The 19,923-nt window shown below is 49.1% G+C and overlaps 1 protein-coding gene across 1 annotated transcript; it reads right to left on the bottom strand.

Annotated features, from left to right (window-relative positions):
• Positions 1-2,618: 2,618 nt before the first annotated feature.
• On the bottom strand, positions 2,619-10,276 carry SYCE1 (synaptonemal complex central element protein 1). The gene is made up of 13 exons (XM_087824186.1): positions 10,207-10,276; positions 7,701-7,763; positions 7,026-7,085; positions 6,589-6,663; positions 5,898-5,945; positions 5,616-5,670; positions 4,582-4,671; positions 4,333-4,396; positions 3,564-3,630; positions 3,361-3,484; positions 3,179-3,289; positions 2,945-3,032; positions 2,619-2,696 (listed from the first exon to the last, which is right to left on the bottom strand). The coding sequence occupies exons 1-13, from the start codon at positions 10,274-10,276 to the stop codon at positions 2,619-2,621; spliced, it is 993 nt and encodes a 330-aa protein (XP_087680312.1).
• Positions 10,277-19,923: the final 9,647 nt, after the last annotated feature.

Genomic DNA, 19,923 nt, shown 5'->3' with positions numbered 1-19,923 from the left:
AGAGACTAACCCAGACCCCCGTCCGCACACATTTTGATGAGTCAGCATATTAAAGGGCACACCTGCAAAACTAATGAATGTTCTGTCAAGACTCTCCCCCGGACCGTGCCTAGGATTCCTGTGGGCTAGAGAGAGATAAACCGTCTAAGACAAAGGACCCAGTGCACGCTGTCTCTGGAGCTCACCCACACCTTTCCCCCTTCGTTGTGTAGCTCTGCTCTCTTTCTCCTAAACTCTAAGGGTCCCCATGAGACTCACAACCAGGGAAGCAGTGGGCAGTGGCAGCTTGTCCCAGGCTTACCCCCTGAACCTGTCCCCAGGACCCCCTTTTTCACTTTCCAATGAGCTAACGGCAGCCCGCCTTGGCTCTCTTCTGTCACTGTGACTTTTACTTCTCAGTGAGTTCATGCAGCCCAGCGTGGCCTCTCCTTTCCTACAGCGTTTCTAGGGAGCCAATGCAGGCCCACCTAGGCTCTCTCCTGTTGCTTCTCCCATCCTTAGCCCTTCCTTGGTTTCTGTCCCCAGCTTTAATAAATGCATTCTCAAAATTACCTGGACCCAGGTTGTGAGGTCTCTCCTGCACTCATGTTGTGAGAGCTTTACTGCAGGAAGTTAAGAATCTACCCATCACTGGCCAACTTCCTGTAGGTTCAGGCCGGGTCCTGGTGTTCGAGGTGCGTGAAGGCTGGTCCTTGTGTCACTGACACTCTTATCCTGAAATCCATTCTGTGCTTCCCTTCAATGGGCAGAGGGCCCAGCCTGTGTTAGGATGCCAGCTGCCCCAGCCTCCTCCCACCTGGCTCTCACCCGTCCCATGCCTCCTGCTGTCCCTGCAGAGAGGCATGTGTGTGGAGGCAGCCTGGCTCGCATGGAGCTGTTTCTCTTCCTCGCCACTATTCTGCAGCGCTTTAGCTTGAGGTGTCTGGTTGACCCAAGGATACTGAGCCCAGCCCCACTGTGAGAGGGTTTGCCAGCATCCCACCGATTACAAACTGTCCTTTCCCGCCCGCGTGCGCTCTGGTGCGCTCTGCAGATGGTAAACAGGCGCGATGGAAGCTGCTCTCAGCTGTGAGGCGGAGCAGGCAGGGATGCAGAGCCTCCAGACAGTGCGCACCTCTCCCCCCAATAAACTATAGATTTCTCTGCATTGTTATTTTGGGTCCTGTGCCCTGATATCTACACATCAATTAGATTTTTAAAAATATTGACCTCTATTTAGCAAACATATATACATCTAGCTATTCTATAACTTATCTGTAGATTCACTTCTAAAATACATCGGCATAAATTCTCATGCCTTTTCTTTCCTCTTTCACTGTCTAGAACTTCCAGTAGGCAAACAGTATTTGAATATACTTGAAATGCTTTAAACACATCATGAATGAGTATAAAGAAAGTTACCTTCCATCTTTTTTTTTTTTTTTTTTTACATAAATAGGTATTGCATGTTGTCCATGGCCTTTTACTCATCAATTGAACTACTTATTTGTTTTTTGTTTTTTATTGTGAACTAAATCTACAAAATCTCCTGACTCCGAGGGGCTTTGGATTGGCCTGTGGGAGGTCGGGGTCTGAGATGGAAGTCTCCATGCATCCCTGTAGTTCTACTCATGGGCTGAGTCAAATTGCAGCTTTTAAAAGTGATGTTTCCATTTCCTTCAGGTGAATATGTTGTTTAACTTCCTGAGACGCACAATTGGACGGGGTACTGCCATTCCTGTGTAACATAGGTGTGATTGATCCATGTCAGCAGGAAAAACAAGTCTGGGTTTCAGGTTTGATGCCTCAGCTCTCCAACTGACTGGAGAACTTCCCACTGAGGCCTGTTCTTCCTCTCCCATGGACACAATGTTCTTCAGGCTGGGGGCCTGTGTGGGTCTCTCTCCAACCCCACCATTGGCTGTCCTACCTGGGTGTGGGAGCCTTTCAAGACAAGGAACCTCTTTGTACTTAATTCACTGTATTTTGACCCGGGAGCACAGACTTTGACCCCCAAGACTGCCCTTAACTGGGATGGTACATTTTGGTGAATTTGAAACATGCCTCAGAAGCACATAATAGTCCTGACTCCCAGCGCACTAAGGGTTTCTAACATTACGCTTTTGTAACAAGGGTCTCAGTTACATATTTTGTACCCATGAGAGCACAAACTGTACTTGACCTCTAATTACACTTCTTTTTCTCAATCAGTGGGGCTGTGGGCATGTCACAGACCGGCTGAGGTCTCCAGCATCCTGGTCCTCATTGTTGGGATTTCTGGGATTCTGTGTAGTCCAAACCTGAATAAGGAATGGAAGAAACAATCACAGGGTGGGTTCTAAGAACCCCTGGGCCTATTGTGGGAGGTCCCAGGCCTGCATCCCTCTGCCTGGGGACCCAGAGCAGTGGGTCCTGGAGATGAGCAGACCAGAACGTGTGAGGTGAGGGAAGTACTGAATGCCCGCTGAGGCCAAGAGGCAGAGTATGGCCAAGGCTTCACCTAGTTCCAGGAGCCAGGGTTCTTGGGCTGAACAACCCCATCCCCCTAGCATGGACTAAGCAGAGGCAGCTGTACAGAAATACTGCCTTTATTTCCTGCAGCACAGGCATAAGCTCCAGGGCAGGGTGGGACCTCCCGCCTAGGAGGGTATCAGGCCCTGCTCCGTGGGCAGCTCTGGGTCTTTCTCCTCATTGACTCCGAGGGGCTTTGGATTGGCCTGTGGGAGGTCAGGGTCTGAGATGGAATCCTCCATGCATCCCTGTACCCACACCTTCCCTGGGGCCTGCCCCTTCCCACCCCACTACTGCCGGCCTCTATACCTTTGCCTTGGCTGTGTCCCTGTGGGAATGCCCTTCCCTGAAGACTATCCTCTGAGGACTCCCCGGATCCCCTCCTTGCCCCCCCCCCCCCCCAGTTCCTTTCACAAGCTGTCTCTGCTTCCTGCCACTTGATTCCAGGGCTCACAGCTTCTCCTGGGTTGGCCCCATCCTCTTGTTTGTTCTGGGCTTGAGCAGTGACCTGCACTCCAAGCTTTTCCAGTTCCTCCTTCAGCCTGGATATAAAGGGATGGATAAGAGAGGGGAGGGGGAGGGGAAGAGGAGGGACAAGAGGGCGTGAAGAGACCAGGAGAGAGAGATGGGACAGAGACTTCCTCAGCCACCCTCCCCTTATGGACTCGGGGAGGGGCTCCATGCCCACTTCTGTCTCTTCTGCTGCAGCTGCTGGCACTCCTCCTGCAGCTGCTCATGGCGCTGGGCAGTATCCTCCAGGAGCTCCTGGGCGCTTCTGGTCTCCTCTTCAAACAGATGCCTAAAGGTGGGGCCATCAGTGCTGGTAGCTCCCTCCCTTTGTCCCATTCCCCCATCCTGTCCCTGTCTTACACTGCAGCTGCTGCCTCCTTGCTACGGAGAAAGAGCCCTTCAGTGATGGCAGAACAGCCCTTGGTCCCAAACTGGGAGCACAGACGATGCTTCACATCCTCCAGCTTTGCCTCCACCAGCTTCTCTGTAGCAGGAAGGGACAAATGGGCAGGGCAGGGCAGGGCAGGGTAGGGCAGGGCAGGGCAGGGCTTCCCCGTTCTCACCTTCCTTGAGCAATTGCTCCTTGCTGCTGTCCAGGGCGCCAATTTCCTGGGCCAGCTGCTCTGGCCTCTGAGTGGGTAGAAAGGAGGCCCATGCACATCTCCCACTTCCCGCCATTCACCTCAGAGAAGCCCACATGGATCTAGTCTTGACTCAGCATGCCTTGCTTGCTACTACTCTCCCTCCAAGCATGCCAGGCACAGTCCAGCCTCAGGGCTCTTGCACTGGCCATTGCCTCTGCCTAGAACTGTTTCTCCCAATACCTATGGTGCTGTGCTGGAGAGGCTCAGGAGGCTGTCCTCTGGAGACTTGGTTACCAGCCCACATTGTTGCTCCTCCTCTTCCCTCTGAGCGGACCCCTCACTGAGCCCTCCCGTCCTGACATTCTATTTTCTGGTTTGGAGGCTGGGATCTCTTGGTGGCAAACACTGACAGGCCCCCGCCCCCCATGCCTGTGACATCCCCAAACATAATCAGGATCTCCTTGATGAATGACCCCTCCTTGGTTTATCAGGATTCCTCCTGACCGCTGAAGGGCCCTAAGAAGGCAGCAGGAATGGATGGGCAGGACTAGCAAAGAGCATGGAATCGGGTAGCAGTGAGGGTAGTGAGGATCTGACTGAAGGTAATTTTGACGTGTGGCCAGGAGGGCTTGCTCAGGCACTGGGTGTGGGAGGTGAGAGGAAGGAAGCCTGGAGGATGACTGAATTTGGGGCCTGGTTCTGCAAAGGAAGATGGGGAAGGTGGGAGGAGTGACTTTGAGTGACTCACGTGGAATTCCCAGAGGTTCTTGTGCTGGCCCATCAGATCCTCCAACTGTTCCTCGAAATCCAACCTGGGGGTAGACCATACTGGATTGGGGGGGCTTGCCCATCTCTTTGCTCTGCTTGGAGCAACTTCACCACCTTGACCCTCAGAGACTTAGCTCAGCCAGTTCCTCTTTTAACCCCCATCCCTGTTATCACACCCACCTATAATCCATTCCAGCTCCATCCCCAGGCCAAAGGCACTGGGCTTTACCTCAGCTGCCTCTGTTTGCTCTTCTCTTCCTCAATCTGGAAGTTGAGGGCTGAAATTCGCTCCTTGCACTCCAGCAGCAGGGTTTGCTTCCTGGAAAGAGGCAAGGCAGCCCTTAGTCTTGCTCTCCAAATGTCTCCCCAGGAAGGGGCTGGGGTGGGGCTTCTGCCTTCTTCTCCTAAAGCCTGTTCTAGCCCTCTAGAGGGAGGTCCTTCTCTAAAACTTCATGGGGGGACATGCGCACATGCCCCCTGGAAATATCTTGGTGAAAATTAGGGAGATCAACATGGACATGGTCAAGTGCAAAAGCACACACACATTAATCTCATCTGAATTTCCCAAAAGTTCTAATCTTAGGATGCCAGGGCTTGGTGCCTCTGACCACAAAATGAGCTAAATAAGTTTTCTGGAGGAGGAGAAGTAGATGCACAAATAGTTAGGTGGATGGAAAGATAATGAATGGTTGGTGAGAGGCTGAGTGGACAGACAGTTGAAGGGACAGACGGGCAGGTGAGTGAATAGACAGCCACGAAGCCTATGGAAAGAGTAAGAGGCTGATGCCTGGCTGGTGCGGCTCAGCGGTTGAGCATCGACCTGTGATCCAGGAGATCGAGGTTCAATTCCTGATTCCCAGTCAGGGCACATGCCCAGGTTGCAGGCGTGATCCCCAGTCGGGGGGCATGCAGGAGGCGGCCGATCAATGACTCTCTCATCATTGATGTTGCTATCTATCTCTTTCCCTCTCCCTTTCTCTCTCTAAAATCAATAAAAATATATTTTTAAAAAAATAAAGAGTGAAAGGCTGAGAATAAAAAGCAGCTAAAAGAATTTAATTGGTATTCTAGCAAAAGAATGATTATCCCAGTGACTGAGAACACCTGTAACAGGACTGCCTACTGTGAGAGCTGATGTGAGAAGACACTCATTTGACTTTTCCATGTGACAGAGGGAGAAAAGGAGAGCTGCAGTATGCATTTCCCTCACTTTCTTACCAGAATGAAGGGCAGGGCAGAACAAGGCCCAGGCGGGGTGCTTACCTCTGTGCTTCACTCTCCTTTTCCTGGCAGTGGAGCCGGAGGATCCTCAGGGTCTCTGCAGGGAAAGGAACCGTCAAGGCATTAGGTTTGTGGAGAGGTAACAGGGTCATGTGTCATCTCGTGGACAAGTGATGGGACTTTGTCATTTACTGCAAGTCTGGTGGAAGCCACAGGAGGGATGCAAGCTGATTCAGGTTTCAAAAGGTGTCAGCTGGTCTGAAGAGAGTGAGCTTCTACAGGGTGGCAAAGGCAGAAGCCTGGGGATAGTGTAGTTGTAATTACCTTGCTTTTTGTTCAAGATCTCTTTCAGACGCACTTTCTCTCCACTCACTGGAAAACACAGTGACACGTTAAGGTATCAAGGACCACCTACTGTACCCTCAGGGTCTGGGCTTGCCAAGGGTTACCTGGGCAGTTTGGTTCAGCCCTACCCCAAAAAACAAATATGAACCCTTCAAGGCAAACCCCCCCTTTTGTGTCCACACACTCTGTGAGCACCAAAGGGCCCTGATGTTGATAAAGGGTGGCTGTGAGGACTCTGCAAAATGCAGGTGTGTTTACATGGAGAGGAGAGAAAAAATAAACACATCATATGAAGTGGGTAAAGAATGAGGAAACACATCAAGCAGCAAGGGGCATGTAATCAGATGGGGCAGGGTGCTGTCTTTAGATGGGGTGACTGGGGAGGGTCTCTCTGATAATGGAACATTTGAGCTGAGAGCTGAATGATGTAAAGCAACAGGAAACCTATATTATCTGGGGAAACAGCCTAGCAAAGGCCCTGAGGTAGAAGTATGCTTGGAGGATGTTTAGGGGACACTCCTATCCACAGTGGGCGAGGGCGAGTTTGGTAGTACTTGAGGCTGGAGACGGGGCAGGGGCTCTTGGCCACAGCAAGGATGCTGAGTGTCTGGAATACTGGGTTCAGGCAAGCATGACTTGGGGACATCTGAATGAACCTCGGCAGACTTACGTGAGTCCAGGTCCTTCTGCAGCGTCTCCCAAACAGTCCGGGCCTCTCCTAGCTCCTCGCTGGCCTTCTTTTTTGCTGTGCCAAAGAGAAGAACAGACATTGTGTCAGTGCAGCCTCCAGCTGCACCATTCCTTGCAAACTGTGACATTTCACATTTGTCTTCAAGCAAACCCAGAAGAGCCCAGATTTTACAGAACAAGAAAATGAGGCTTCCAGAGGTCTTCTTGCTGGGCTCTGTTGGCAGCAGGGCCAGGATAACAGACCTGGGGCTATAATAGCTGCATTTGGACTGACCCGTGCTTGGCTTAATGCTCTGCGGTTGCTGTTGTGAAATACTTAGTAATTTCTGAACAAAGGGTCCTGCATTTTCATTTTACACTGGGCCCTGCAAATCATATAGCTGCTCCTGGCTGACAAACTACAGTTCCTGAGCTCACCTTGCTGAACCTCATTAATCCGGTTAATAAGGACCTCAACCCTGGGCTCTAGGCTTCCAGCTGCAGGGAGGAAAGCAGGTTGAGTGAAGACGACAGGGCAGGCAGAGGTGGGATGGAGCCCCCCAGGGGCTCACATTCCTGGTAGGGGAGACAAGGAAGAGATAAACCGAGATACCTACTCAGGCCATCTTGACTGTAACTGCAGTCAAGAGAAATAGAGGGGCAAGGGATTAAAGATTGAAGGAGTGGGATATGTCTCTTTAGATATGGGAAGGCCTCTAGAGGGCTCTAAATCAAGTGAGGGGGCAGGCCCTGCCCTCCAAGTGGGAGGCAGTCAGTCAGAGGTCTACCCTGAAATGGCAACATGGCTGGGAGGAGCCAGATGAGCAAGCAGAGAGTAGCAGAGGTGAGGTGAAGGCAAAAATCTGGGTTTAACGTTAATCTCTTTTATGCAGTGAGTCAAGTGGGTGGTTAGTAAGGGGGTTGTTCTGAGCAAACGTTTTTGTCTGCTATCCTCTTATACTTTAATTTTGGATCATGGGTCTATAATTTTATTTCAAAGAATTAAGTTTTACAAGTAAGAGTGCATGAATTAATTTCCCAAGGTTGTGAACTGTGGGGCCTGGAATTGAATCCACTTCTGTCTGAGCCTCAGTTATAAAGGAGACATATGACCTTTCTGCAACTTCTTCACCATTTCCATCAAGCCTTCAATTTTCTGTGAGGACTTGGCCTGCCCTGTGGAGACAAAACGGAACATTTCAGAACCCTGCAGGAGTGAGAGGCTTGAGGAAGGATCCCACAATCTTGGGCTGGGACTGAGGTGGGCTGATGGCAGGTCACCAGCCAGAGCAGTGCCCCTGCTCCTTGTCTTGAGGTGGACACTGCACAGAGATAAATTGAGCCCCTTCATGATCAGCTTTTATGAAAGGGTAAAATGACACTGCAGATCTCCTCTTAATAAAACTCAGGGCACAGGAAGGCATGCACTCTCACTGCTGATACATTTCAAGGCTGGGTCAAGGTTGTGATTAATAATGAAAGAAAAGAAAGGAGGGATATAAGAAACTGGGAGTCAGAAATCACTGTTTCATTTAAGCATATATAAATACAAACAGCTTCCCTATATACAATCAATTGTTATTCTGAAGCCTCCCAGTAAAATATTTCATATTGACTTGCTTATAATCAATATAAGCACTTTTTTTACTCCCTAATTAAACAGACCTAGGCAACTATCATTAATCACATTAATATCACTATAAAGATAACGAACATTATGAGACACTTGAGTAAAAATACACTGTAAGATTCTTGACCAAAAATGACACATACTTATTAAGCTTCTCAACTTAAATACCAACTCAGAGGAAATACAGGGACAGAGGAACATGTTAAATGGCTCATGGGTATGAAACGAGCAATATTCAGATTGGGAAGCTCCACAGGAAGAGCAACCTAGCTTCTTTAACAAATTTTGAGGAAAAGGGAGAAAGGAGACTAAAAGGGATTACAGAGACATGGTAACCACTCTCAGTAAACAGACCACATTTGGATCTTGATTCAAACAAATGCACTTTAAAAAATATTGATGACACAATCAGGGAAATTTGAAAATTGGTCAGATAGTTGATGAAACAAAATAATTATTGCAGCTATTATTCATATGTCACAACGGTATTGTGTTTAGTTTTCTGAAAATAGTACTTATCCTTTCGGTAACTTTCAGGGATATACATAGAAGTATTTATGGATTATGTGCTTTGATGCCTGAGATACTGTGAAATGACAGAGTGGAGTGGGAGAGGAGAAAGGAACAAACCAGACTGCCAAACGCCGATCGTTAACGCTGACAGGTGGGTTCGTAGGGTAATTGTACTTTGCTCTCAACTTTGTACATGTTTAAATTTTTTCATAATAAAGTTTTCAAAAAAATCAACCAACCAACCAACTAATCAATCAATATAGAGAAGCTAAACAATCATTTCTACAGGACAGTAGAGAAAGGAAAAGAGTGGTTAATCAAAACTGACACCAATAGCCAATAAATACTTGAAAAGATGCACAACGTCGACCTTAAGAGATGGAAATAGCATATTGTGTCGGGCAGGTGGGTAAAGGTGGGGGAGCGTGAGGACACCAGGGTCTGCGGTCAGGATGCGGGTCTGCGGCGCTCCTGCGCACGGGCAGGCTGGAAACCGACGCGGCCTCCTGGAGGACAGTGTGGCTGCAGCAACACTTTGAAGACAATCCCACCTCTAGGAACTTACCCCGTCAGGTGTACTCAGTTAACTGCTCAAAAGCGTGTGAAGTGACACTGCAGCCCTAGCTTGACGTCAAAAGCGGGGAAGCGCCGTGAACACCCGCCAGTGAACTGGGGCCACCGCCGCCGGGCTCCGCGCGGACCTCAGCCCGGAGCGCGCCCCACGCGTCTCCAGAGCCTCCGGCGGGCGGCGCCGCGAGGGCAGGGAGGCTGCCTGCTGTTCAGCTCGCACCCTTCTGCATATGGTTATATTTTAAAAAGTTAATTTCCCCGGGACCCAAAACGACTTTTACACTGTTTCTTCGGGTCTTCTTCGTACTATGTCCACCCTCCAGGGCTCGCCGCAGGAAGGGCAGGATGGGAAGGCAGCGAGGATCTGTGGGAGGAGCCCACCAATCTCACAAAACAGCCTGTGTAGCGTGTCTCCTACTTTTGACTTTATTTTTAAATAATTCCAAATGTACTTCAAAGTGGCAAAAGCAGGACCCACAGCTCCTCCATGCCCTTGACCCGGCGCCCCATCTGCAGCCGCTGAGCTGCAGACACAGCACTTCGTTACCCAGCACACCCTGCGGGGGCCTCCGAGGTCACTCTCCCTGCAGTGACCCCTTGCGACGGGCATTAACATCTGACCCTCAACGACGGTTAAGAAATGCCCCCAAGTAGTAACTACGCAGTCCCTGTAGAAAAGTCAAGCAATAAGATGAAAAATGTCCCCTCACTTCTGCGTTCCCCTCAGACTCCAAACCCCTTCTTCGCAGTCACCAGTCGCACGTCCTTCTGTGCAGCCCGTACCCCCACGATTACAGCCCCCCTACCCCCACGCTCGGCCAGTGCCGGCCCCACCGGTGGATTCTGACAGGGAGGCGCCCGCGCTCCCGCCCGCTCCCGACGGAGGCCCGCGCAGCCCAGCACTACCTCCGGCCTTCCCAGCCTGGCCTGTTGTCCCCGTGGGCTCCGCCCTCGAAGGCCCCGGCCGCCCTGCCATTTCCTCTCAGCTCCGGGGCGCCCGCCCGGTTGGCGCCTCCGCTGGGATTGGTCGAAACCGGCGCGGGGGCGGGGCGCCTGTAGCACGCCTGCGCAAAGCCCTCCACACCGCCTTCACGCGAGAGCGGACAGCGCCGTCACGGTTTTGGGCCAACGCTTGTAGGGAGCGTGCTTACGGCCAGCGGCCGGAATCCGGGGTAGACGAGGGGAGGGCGGGTGTGCAGACCTCCGGGCTGCCCATTGGCCAGTGCGAGGAATCTGATCTGCGCCTGTGTAGAGGCCTCCCGAGCGGATGCCCCTGGACGTCGCTGGCCTTGCGACACGTGCTCCTGTGCGGTCCTTCCGGGAGCCGAGCTCCAGCCCCATCTGTCTGCCACGCGCCTCACTGCGCACCCATAGCTCCGCCGCGTCCCCGGCCACTCCACGCACGCGTTGTGGATCGAGGCCGCCCGCGCCGGCTCCACGGGACCAATCTGGGGCTGCTCCTCCCGGTTGGACACAGGGAGAGCGCGAGAGTGGAGCGTGACCCTCCCAGCCTGACCCGGTGGCTGGCCCTGCCTCCCTGTGGACGGAGGGGCCCAGACGGTGAACCGCGTCGGGGCCCGCAGGGAGGGCAGGGGGTGCGGGAACGCCTGACCTGCAGGTGACGAGGGCCCTGCCCCACGCTGCCGGCGGGCACCCGGGGCTGCGCGGGCGCAGGGCGGAGGTGGAGGCGGAGATGAGCCTTCAGACGGGCTGCCCCACACCTCGCCTCGCCAGTCTCGCTGCTGGGCCGAGTTCCCGTTTCTGGGGAGAGGCATGGCTGCGGGGCACGTGGGTGCAGGCAGTGCGGGGTAGTTTCCAGCCTGTTCACTGCACAGAGTGTGCTCTGAGACATGCCAACCATAAGGAGCCGTTTTAAGCACTCGTGTGCAAAGCCTGCTCCAAGAGCCAACTCAGTTTCCTTCGTCTGTAGACAGGGACTAGTAATAATAAACAAGAGGAAACATTGAATGGGCGCTTCCTAGGCCAGGGTTCCTATTCTCGTCATGGTACAGGATTATTTCACTCTTATTTACCCAGCCAGGCAACACCCAACCTGACCAGGCTCGCCCTCGTTCATTCTGCTGTAGCCACCAGCCGCCTTCTGGCCCATTTAGGCCTCAGTTATGTTAGAATCAGTCTTCAGCTTAAATACCTGTAAAATGGAGATAACAAATGTCCCTGCCTCACCTACCAAATGGGAGCAGTAGGTAAGATGAGCATGTGAGGGACTTAAAATAGGAATTATATCAAAGTGAGCTTATTACCAGGGGTCTGGATTCTCATTTTAACGCAGAGTGAGCAGAGCCCTTAAGGCAGGAAAATGATCTTTTCTGCCACCTAGTGGTCATCTTGGGAATAACACCTGAGTGAAGGTCAGCAGGAAAAGTTTTTCTCTGTTGCCATCTATTGTACATCTTGAAAATAACAGCTGAGTGCATGTAATCAGGAAATGCTATTGTTTGCGACCATCTCCTGTGCATCTTGGAAATAACACCTGAGTAGAGGTTACCAGGAAAAGCTCTTCTCTGCTAGCTCCTGTCCATGTTGAGAACACTTTAGAGGGGGTTACCAGAAAAAGCTAGGTTCCGAGGTGAGGCAGGGTTCCTAGACCCCAAGACTAGGCTTTGATGCTTGGCTAGGCTCCGAGGCTAGCATCAGGCTTTAATGATGTCGCATTGCACATTGACAAGTCACACACTTTGGTCCTGTGATTGGCAGTGGCAACTTACAATGAGTCTAAAGGTCTGAGAACCAGACTGGCCTGCAGGGAACAGACACTCATTCCATAACTCACCCCTCACCCCCATTCCTTCTGAATTCCCTCATGGGCCTTTAGAGATCAGATGAAAACCCTCAGGATGGAGGACCCAGCCCTCTTTCCCTCCCTCTCTGTCTCTCCTGAGCCTTTCTCTCTCTCCTTCCCCCCAGGCACCTATATCCTTACTTTCTTTCTCCTAAGTTCCAAGGGCCCTTCTTTTACCTCTGCAACTTGTTTCCTGAGCCCACACAGCCCGGCTGCCTCATTTTTTTCTACCTATATGACTTTCTAAATAAACTTCTGCTTGTATTTGAGTCTTGACTCTGAATTCCTTCTTAGCCAGAACTCAAGTACTGAGGTTGCTGAACCAAGGTCCAATTGCCAGTAACATTCTGGTGCCATTTTGCTGCCAAAAGATCAAGGCTAGATGATGTAGGGCCTTACAAGTTAAGGGGAAAAGGGAATCAAAGAAGGGTGTAAAGGAGGGTGGAGAAATAATAATATTGCTTTGTAGAAAGTCCACTCCAACTTCAGTGCAATAAAACAAATAAGGAAAGGGCAAGCCTGGGAGTAGGAGGAGCAGCTGGCAGGCTGCTGCAGTGGACCAGCTCAACAATGAGGGTGGCTAAAATTAGAGTGATTTCAGTGGGAATGAACAGAAATAGGAGTAATCCCCAGGAAAGATGTTAGATATTGAACAGCTATATCTTCATTTTCTTCCTCCTGAAACTGTTAAAAACACAAATGGGATTGTTTGTTTTTTAAGCCTAAGTCCATAAGGAGGAGAGTGGGAGAGGAGAGGCTGCTACAGCAACATTTTGGAAAGCATCAAGAAAATGGACAAGTACTAGATTGTTTAGAAAATCAGTAATGGGGAAAACACAAAGGCAATTTTATTGGCACCACATAATCACCAAAAGGTTTAGAGCCTGATTACCTCAGGCACCTCTGGAAGTGGCAGTGAAGGGGAAGAGAGAAGTCCTATAGTTAGGATTCGTTAAAACTGTTTAGGAAGCACTTAGGTGCCCTCCCCGACTTGAGTAACTGGAATACTAACCACCACCGCCACCACCGCCCACCTCTTGGAAAAAGTCTGTAAATTTTCCCTTCTGGAAAGGGTAAAACAAAAAGGAGATTAAGCAAAAATCATACATTCTGAATAATAAGATAATTTCTCCCCCATCCCCATCCCAATTTCTCTACTAAACTCCAAGAACGCTAGCTGCCAAGTCTTTATCCTCTAGGCAGGAGGATATTAGAAGAATCTTCTTTGGGTCATGGTGCTGGGGACAGAAATATTAATCATGCCCTGTTAACCATGATGTTAACTATAGTTATAAGAAATATTGACCATGCTCTGTTGACCGTGATTGTCCTGTTCTGATTAGAGAAAGCACATTCTAACCTGGCTGAGCATTGTACACCCCGGGACGTGGGAGTTAACTGTGGAATGCGGCCCATACTCCTTTTATCGACAAGGGAGGATTAACAGCCTGTTCCCGAAACAGTGGAACCCCAGAGGCGCCCACCCTTTGCTATCCCTGCCCCCGCATAGCCTATAATCTGGTCCCACAGGAGCCCACCCAGGGGTCCTGGAGGCACTCACCGTTCAACCGCACCAGGCCGCATTGCTTGTAACCAGTTAGCATCATACCTTGCCTACTTCCCCATGCCCGTGATTCCTACTTTCCCAGGTAATCTTTGTCCTACCCAACAGAAGCAGCTGGATTACTGATGGTGGGGGGGCAGTAGAGCAGATTTTCGTGGATGACCCTTATTGCTCTCCCATATTGCTGGCAATATTGGAATAAATGCTCATATATATGATTCAACCCTGTCTCTGCTTAATTGGCTCAAATAGTGACAGGTAGCCCGGATCCATTACTGCCCAGGTTCAATGGGAACAAAAGAACTAGAGATACTGAAATCAGGGTTTCCCAATAAGATGGCCCAGCCAGGTCACCCCATAGTTAAGCTCACAACAAGCCCCAGAACATACCTTCCACTAGCCCAAGTACGGCTTCACCACTTGCTTTGGACCTCCAGTCTCACCTCGGCTCGAAATAAACCCCAACAATTTGTGCTGGGTGGTTCCTGTACTTGCATTTGCACTGCTCTTGCAAATGCAAAGGGTACAAATGCACCTCCTGCAAAAAAAGCCGCTGTTCCTGCTGCTCCATGTGTTGTACCAAGTGCACCCAGGGCTGTGTCTGCAAAAGGGCATCAGACAAGTGCAGCTGCTGAGCCTGATGTTGGGAAAGCCAGTTCCCACATGTAAATAGAGCAACATGTAAAAACCCATATTTTAAAATTGTTCTTTATTGCCCTGACCTCGCTTGATATGCTTCTGTTTCTCTGAAATATTTCTCCAACAATAAACTCATATAGACTAAACAAAAAACAACAAAACTCAACCAAGGCCTATTTATGCTCTGAGCTCCCAAACACCTTTTAGTCCCCACTTTAAATATGATCTCCACTTAGTTGAAAATATCCTTTAACATGAAAAAGAGCAAAACAAGACACAAAGAGGAAGAGGAAAAGTCAACTTAGAAGAAGCAGCCCACACAGGAAGGCAGAACATTAAAATATCTATGAATAGTATCTTTGGGAGGGTAAGAGGATCAGCAACCAAGAACTGCATCGGGTACATTTAAAAAGAAATTTGGGAAACAAAAAATAAAGTCAACACCCCCTGGAGTGAAGAGAGGCCCCACTTTTGAGTGTTGTATGTTAATAATGGTGTTGTGTCACCGGTGGTCATATTGATTAGTTGAAGAGAATAAAGGAAATGTGATTTTAAAAAGAAAGAAAAGAAAAAAGAAAGCCAGTAGAAGAAAAATAAATACAAGAAAATTCACAAAAAGTAAAGCCAAAGGACAAACATGGAAGCTGAGAGACAAACCTAAGAAAGTTAGAGTGCTAGGCAAAGAAATCTCATATTTGAATATTAAGAGTTGTGCTAAGAATAGAGACAGAGAAAATGCAGAAGAGGGAATTATCAAAGGGAAAAAATGTTTTATTCCCAGAAATGAAGGATACAAGTTTTCAGGTTAAAAGGGTGGAGTACCCAGCACAGTAGGTGAAAATAGACATAGGCAAGAGCATGGAAGCACGATCCCTAAAGGTTCCAAAACGATAAAAACAGGTCAAATGGAATGGAATTCAGCTTCCAAACTATTTACCTCCCAAGCATACTTTCTAAGAAAGCATATAGAGAAGATGATCCACCCAAATAAAGGAATAAGCTGAGAGAGTCTTCCTTTGTGGAATACAAAAAAACATGGTATTGTTAAAGAAAAAGAAACAGGCCCAAGGTGGAGTCTCTCACCCCTAGAACAGCAAACCAAAACTTAATTGCAGTTTCAGCTCCTCCCAGGAATGTAACCTTAAACCAATCAGTCTGGAATTTCCTGATCAACACTAGGGAGGTAATCTGCTTGATAAGATCGTGCAGCCCTTTCCCAAAAGGTAGGTGACCTTGTCTGAAACAATTCTTTTTTTTTTTTTCTGAAACAATTCTTTTTTCTTTTGCTAATAACTTCCTTGTCCCATCTTCCTGCATATAAAAGCTCCTTGAAACACCTATTCACTAAATAAGATACTGCCCAATTAATGAATTATTCAACCAAGCCAATTAGATCTTCAAAATTTACTCAGTTGAATTTTTGTTCTTTTAACAGATTTGGTGGCAGCAGTGGGATTTGAAGCAAACGTCTGAAGGCATTTGGGGACAACAAGAAACACAGGCATGGGACCCCACAAACCCTTTGAGTTCAATATCTTTCTAGCCCTTTTGGAGGGCAATGGATAAGATCCTCAAAGTTCTGAGCTTGGCTCTCTTTGTGTCGAGCTCCCAGTCTAATTGGCTTTTTGGTTCAGGGCTTATCAGATGACCTTGAGCTGGCAGACAGTTTCATCCAGAACCTAAGTCCTTAGTCTTTGGTTCAGTCTGCAATTCTCCAGTTGTTTGGAATCAGATAGATGACCTTGAGCTGGCAGACAGTTTCATCCAGAACCTAAGTCCTTAGTCTTTGGTTCAGTCTGCAATTCTCCAGTTGTTTGGAATCAGTTAGATGACCTTGAGCTGGCAGACAGTTTCATCCAGAACCTAAGTCCTTAGTCTTTGGTTCAGTCTGCAATTCTCCAGTTGTTTGGAATCAGTTTCCTCAGTTCCAGTCCGAATCTATACAAGTATTTTGCTTTCCTAGTCTTGAGGCTTGGAACACTTTCCCATCACTTTTCACCTAGCTCTCATTTATCGTTTCAGTCCTAGTGTAAATGTCATATTTTCAGGAAAACCCTGAAGCATCCTATCCCTTCCCTGACAATCCTACCTCCGGAGAGTAGATAAAGCAGTTCATCCCTCTGACAGAACTTCACCTTTTCTTGCCTGGCACCTATTATAATTGTAAATGAATAATTATTTAGTTATAAGTCTCTCACTGGATTGTACATTCTATGAGGGCAAGGATGGTCTCTTCTTTTTTCACTCCAGTATTTCCAATGTCTTCAGTAATTACTATAGACAGAGTTACTTAATGCCTGCCTTAAAAAAAATGCAGACTTGGAGTGGAGACAGAAGTATGATTACTGGTGGTGAGAAAAAAAATCTTGCCATCAAGGTGTACTCTCATGGACCTTCCCTGGCCTTTTAAGTTCTCATAACTACTTATTGGTAATATCAAAACATCTTGCCCCAGAAAAATTAGAGGGTGAAATTATTCACATTATAAAATAATTATATTTTATAAGGATCACAGTGTCTCTTTAAGTAAAATCTGATCAATTATTTATTTAATTTATTGGGGTGACATAGGTTAATAAAACCAAACAGATTTCAGGTATAAAACTCTATAAGCAATTATTTATTAATCACTAAATATTCTACAGAGGGAGAAACTCAACAATGAACTGTTCCTAGCCACTGCTGAGTTGGTATCCAGCTGCAATTTCATATAAAGTAAATCTGAAATTATGATTTAAAAGCAGACATTTTCATGTTGACACTTGAATAGGGGGATTAGAGGTGCTGACTCCCACACAGTTGAAAATCTGCACATAATTTTTTAAAATCTTCACCTGAGAATATGCTTATTGATTTTAGAGAGGGTAAGGGAGAGAGACATAGAGAGGGAGAGAAATATCTGTATGAAAGAGAACATTGATCGGTTGCCTTCCATATGTACACTGACCAGGAATCAAATCCACAACCTTTCAGTATATGGAACTATGCTTCAATCAACTGAACCACACTGACCAGGGCTGTGTATAACTTTTGATTCCCTTAAAACTTTAGCCATCCCAGGGTATTAATGGGGAATTGGTTCCAGGATCCTGTCCACCCCATACTATAATCCACAGGTGCTCAAGTCCCTTATATAAAATGGGCATAGGGCTACCTGTTCAGGACCCCTCTTGATGCAGCAGGAGCTTTTGTCTGTCCTTCAAAAAACTTTTGCTTTCCTTTAAATAAATAAAATAAAATGGCATAGAACAATGCATACAGTTGGCTCTCTGCATTGTGGATTTCCAACCAGACTGAAAATACTGTTGTTGGCAGTGAAATGGCACCAAATTGTTACCAGACCTCTTGGTACTCGAGTTCAGCAAAGAAAGAATTCAGAGCCAAGGAACTCAAAGTATAAGAGAAAGTTTATTTAGAAAGTCACAGAGGCTAAAAAAAGGTGAGTCAGCTGGGCTGTGTGGGCTCAGAAAACGAGTTACAAAAGCAAAAAAGAAGGGCCCTTGTTGCTTAGGATAAAGAAAGGCAGAGAGAACAAGCCTGGGGGAAGGAGAAGGGGAAAGGCAAGGTCCTGTTCAGGAGAGAAAGATCGCAGGCTGGGTCCTCAGTCCTAAGGCTTTTTATTTCCTCTCTAAAGGCGGGGATCTTAAGGGAGGACCCAGGGGAAGATCTCCATAGAATATTCACTAGCTTTTCCAGGTGTGTTCTTTCAGGGTGTAGTCTCTACTGATTGGTCAGCACTAGGGGAGGGAGTCATTAGTCACTGCATCTGGTCCTGATATCAGCCATGGTGTCACTCCATCTGGTTTTGCTGCTTTTCTGGGCCTAGAGCTGGAAACACGACTGAGGCCTAAATGTCATCTCTAGTTTGACCAAAACTCTGACTCTGTGCTCAACAGACCTAAGGCTTTGTTCTTAAGACTACTTGGTGTGGGTGAGAACTCACTGTCCTGAGGACTTAATGCTTAAGGCAGTGGTTGTGCAAGGGTTTGTATGGGAGTCCTATGAGGCTTTTCTCCGGTTCCCTTATTCCTCCTCTGAGGGCATCTACTACAGGACAAGTGACATGCCAGGAGCGAAAGGTCAGGGGAGGGTCCTAACCACAAGACCAGCAATAAGAAAGGGCAGGGGGTCTAAACCACATGACCAGCAACATGCTAGGGGAGGAAAGGTCACCCTGGAGGCGAGGTCCCAGCCTAGTTTTGCCCAATGCTAGGTACCTGGGCCTTTCCGCACTGGTGACATTCCGTACCTAGCCCATAGTTCCTGCTCTTCTCACGCCTACCTAACTGCCTACTCTATCCGCTCCATCCACAGTCGGCTGAACCTGAGGATGCAAACCTGGGGATGCGGAGGGCCGACTGTATATTTATTGAAAAAAAATCCGAGTACAAGCAGTTCAAACCCATATTGTCCAAAAGTTGACTGTGATTTGCATATTACTGGGCATGAAGCTAAAATATGAGACTTCTCCATTTAATACCAGGCACCTGGCAACCCTCTCTGCTAAACGAATGAGAAAAATGGTGGCAATGCTCTGGATTTGCAACTGTTTTCTCAACTCACCTAAAGCCAGGTGTGTAACCCAGCATGCCAATTAACTAGTTCATACTGAGCGGTGCAAATGACCCGCCTGTGCCCTAAGGAGGGCTTGAGATCCGAGCTCAGTTCTTTCCCCTGCTCCCTACTTTCTAGACTCTGTTCAGATCCTCCTCCTGCTCACATGCCCTATTTTCAGCTGGTGAGACTGGAGTTTTCCTCAGGCACATTCCAGGCGTAAGGAAAACACATTGAACTTACGGATTTTCCAAATTTCCTCATGAAAAGGTTACCACAGATTTGACCTTGTGCGTGTGCCGATGCCACCATCTTCCCTCCGCGGGCACCTCCCCGAAGCCCCCCGTCTCCGGCTTCCGGGCGGGCGCTTGGCAGCGAGGAGCTCGCCTCTCCGTGAGGCAGCAGCGCCCTGGCCGCAGGGCCCGGGACGACGGCAAAGGGAGCCCGGGCAGGTCAAGGTCGCCCTCATCCAAATGCAGGCCTCCCTCAGGGGGGCCAGACTCCCCGGGCGGAGGGGAAGCTGCTAGGTAGGGTTTGCGGCACAATGTCAGAGGAGAAAAAAGTTGCCATTAAGGGGAAAAAAAGAGATGGGCGGGCACCAAGGCTGCGGCACCCGTGCATTTTCCCGGAGATGCCTCGGAGGCCTCCCTGGAGTTGTGCTTTGGGGCTGTTGTGGCCTCCAACCTGCGCCTGGCCCGCACCAGGAATGAAGAAATCGGACTTGGGTGTTTTCCTCTTCACTCTTCCACAGGGTGTCAACGAGCGACACGCCAGCGCGGCCTGGGACGCCCGGTCCCCCGCGCTCCAGCCTCCCCGAGGCCCACGTGCCCGTCCCTTTGCCCGTTTCCAAGATGGCGGCGCGCTGCCGCCGCCCGCCCCGCCCCCCGGCCAGTCGGCCCGCCCCTCCTCCTCCTCCCCCCTCCCCCTCGCCCGCGGGGCCGCGCAGCGCGCTCCCGCAGCCCCTCCCGCGCGAGCTCCACCCAGGTCGCAAGCGGCGCGGTCGGCGGCGCCTATTTCCCGCCATTGTGCGAAGTGGAGGTTAGGGGCCCGGACGCGCAGCCTT

The sequence above is a fragment of the Miniopterus natalensis genome, chromosome 14 (genome assembly GCF_054644295.1).
Source record: "Miniopterus natalensis isolate mMinNat1 chromosome 14, mMinNat1.hap1, whole genome shotgun sequence".
Lineage (NCBI taxonomy): Eukaryota > Metazoa > Chordata > Mammalia > Chiroptera > Miniopteridae > Miniopterus > Miniopterus natalensis.
This window is presented reverse-complemented; position numbering and strand designations above follow the sequence as displayed.